Source organism: Aegilops tauschii, chromosome 2 (assembly GCF_002575655.3).
Source record: "Aegilops tauschii subsp. strangulata cultivar AL8/78 chromosome 2, Aet v6.0, whole genome shotgun sequence".
NCBI lineage: Eukaryota > Viridiplantae > Streptophyta > Magnoliopsida > Poales > Poaceae > Aegilops > Aegilops tauschii.
In genome coordinates, this window is record NC_053036.3 from 622,166,898 (window position 1) to 622,169,747 (window position 2,850).

A 2,850-nucleotide genomic window follows, 5' to 3' on the forward strand; every position below is an offset into this window, starting at 1 on the left:
ACTATAAATACATATATATATATAATACATAAAAAAAGCATAAAAACATATGTAAAAAAACATATGAAAAAAATAACTATGCCGACGGCATTGCCGTCGACATAGAGACGGCAGGGTTTAGCTGGGCGCCGTGCCGTGGATCGGTGACGTGGCGCCTATGCCGACCGCCGCCGTCGGCATATCTACACCGCGGATCAGTGACGTGTCATGCGGAGATATGCCCACGGCCGCCCGTCCCGACCGTCGGCATAGGTTTGACGGCGTTAGTCGCTGGTCACGGGCGGGGTCGCCGAGCCCACTGGTATGCCGATGACTGGCTTATGCCGACGGCTGATGTCGGCGTGTCCGCAGCTAGGCCGACGGCCGTTCTGTGCCGACGGCTGCCGTCGGCTTAGATCGGGGTAGCCCGACGGCCAGGATAAGCCCACGGCCAGGACGAGGCTGTCGGCATAGCTCCAAGTAGGCCGACGGCAGCCGTCGGCACTGTTTTGGCCGTCGGGGTAGGACCGTTTTCCGGTAGTGAGGCAGAATGCAAAAGTATTTGGCATACAATCACGAATTCAAATAAAATCACACACAGGAAATGTGACCAGATGATGTAGTATCTGACGCTCAAGTGACCAATGGAATTTAGAGAATACGAGTTCACTTCAGAACGAAAGAAACATGTGCATACAACAACGAAAGATAAGTCCAGCCTCTTATTTGGCGGTTGACTATGTCCGATTTCTCAAGCAGCTTTCATCCCTCGAATATCTGTCCCAACATCTCCTTCAAAACATCAAGACCGCTACTTTCGCGGCGAACCTGTTTCTTTAGCTCTGGATGCTCATCCAGGTAGTTGTGGTAACCTGAAATAACTCTCTTGGTGATCGCTATCCGCAGCGCATCTCTGAGCAGAGGATCCGGGACCTTCCAGAACTTCTGAGCATTGTAAGTTTGATAAAACGCTGACTCGAATTTAGTATGCGAAGAGGTGTTGATCCAACAACAGAGCAATCCAGGAAAATTTGATTTCGATATGCATGGCAGCACATGCCCCCAAGAAGCATCAAGATAACTATCCATGTACTTCTCACATTCAGGTGTAAGCTTAATTCCATGGTTGTCTCCCGATGGCTCAGACACCTGCACTATGAAATAGGAATTGTTGAGCAAGAACAGGTACCTCATGCTTAGATCCGGGCATAGCTCAGATTTTCTCAGGAGCACATCCTTCAGATAATCAACGGAGTAATCTACCAGGCCACGAAGGTTTGCACTGCTGTGTCTCCGTGCCGAGGTGCATGTCATTTTCATGGACATGATGCAATCCACCATCAACCGAGTGTTCCTGTGAACCTCGCCTCTTCCTTGCAGAATCTCGACAGCCCACGAGTCGTCGTCCTCGATGAATGTTCTGACCTCCTCCATCATGCTGCATAAGGCCTTGAGTAACGTGTTTCCTTCCCCCTCCAATGAGCCGCCTATCTCGCTGAAAATGCTTTTCGCTTCGGGAGAGATCACGAGTGTGGTAAACATGTAGTATGATACACTCGAGACACAGATGAACATGTCTACCACAGCCCGAAGCTTGTGTGTCTTGGGAACAGTCAGGATAGCGTTGACGAAGACGAGCATTGCAGAAACACTTGCTTTACCAAACTGTGCCACTGCAATAGGCGGCATCTTGTGAACAGCGACGGCCAGATTTCTGATATTGAAGACTATTACGGTGAGAGCTCGAATCCATCTCCCGACCAAGTCTTGCAGCGATGACGCCGACATGTCCGGGAGCTCCCGCCGTAAAACATGTTGCTCACGCATTTGGAGAACCCAGTCAACGTCGAGCTCGAAGAACCAAATCTCCAGCGCACGGTCTGGGTCACCACCGTACTCGAATGCTTGGACCATGCGCTGGGTGTATCCGTCGGTGACCATACGGTAAGAGATCACCGTGAGTTCCTGAGTGCCCAAGTCCGCAGCGGCGGCAGCGGACGCCCAACCCGAGGATGAGCCGGAGTCGTTGGACGGGTAATAACTCGAAGCACCAGAGAAGCTGGACCCGCTATGACCGGAGTGGGTGAACAGATTCGATCTGATGTACTGACCTCGGGGAAGAGCGACGCCCCGGATCGAGTCGCGGTAGGGGTTGCTCGCTGGGCAGGGAGCAGCCGAGACGTCTGTGGCTGTGGTACCCTCCGGCACCGAAGCTAGCCGGCCCGCCATGCTTCTACTTGGTGGATGGGGCGCCCTTGGTCGACGTGCTTGATGAGGCTGAAATCAGCACCAGAGGAACAGCGAGGAGTGACCGCAGTCTGCAGTTCCGGGCGCTAGGGACCATCGACAAGGTGCAGCACCAGAGTCGCGCGCGGGGTCAATACCATTTGTCTAGTATAGTGAAGGCGAGAAAACTATGACAAGTGTTGGCCAGAACGACAGTGATTGCCGTTGTCGCGACGATAAACTCACAAATAAGGAAAACTCTTGCTTCTGACCGACTAATTTTCTCGCCTGATAAGTCGACACGTGTCCTTCAAGGCCGCCGACCACTCGTCTCTCCCAAGCTTATCCCCTCGCGATGTCCATCCAGATTTCCGCCAGTCTTTGTCTTCCCTCGCCTCTCTTCCTTCTCACATCTGGCTGCTCCCCGACCCACCATCACCAGTAAGAAAGAACATATAGGTAAACTCACATGAGTGACGGGCGTACTATATTACCCGTCACTGCTACACTCACTGGCGTGTACTAAAAGGGACCCGCCACTGCTCTTGTCACGGCAATGAAGGCCACTACGTCGTACCCGTCACAGGTGAATTGCCTTCAAAATCCCTGCTTGATGAAAACCTCTAGTGGCAGCCACCGCTAACC

General features: G+C 52.5%; 1 protein-coding gene across 1 annotated transcript; it reads right to left on the bottom strand.

The window, feature by feature from the left end:
* Positions 1–599: 599 nt before the first annotated feature.
* On the bottom strand, positions 600–2,336 carry LOC109785573 (exocyst complex component EXO70B1-like). Its single transcript, XM_020344166.4, has one exon. The coding sequence runs from the start codon at positions 2,206–2,208 to the stop codon at positions 742–744; it is 1,467 nt and encodes a 488-aa protein (XP_020199755.1). The 5' UTR covers positions 2,209–2,336; the 3' UTR covers positions 600–741.
* Positions 2,337–2,850: the final 514 nt, after the last annotated feature.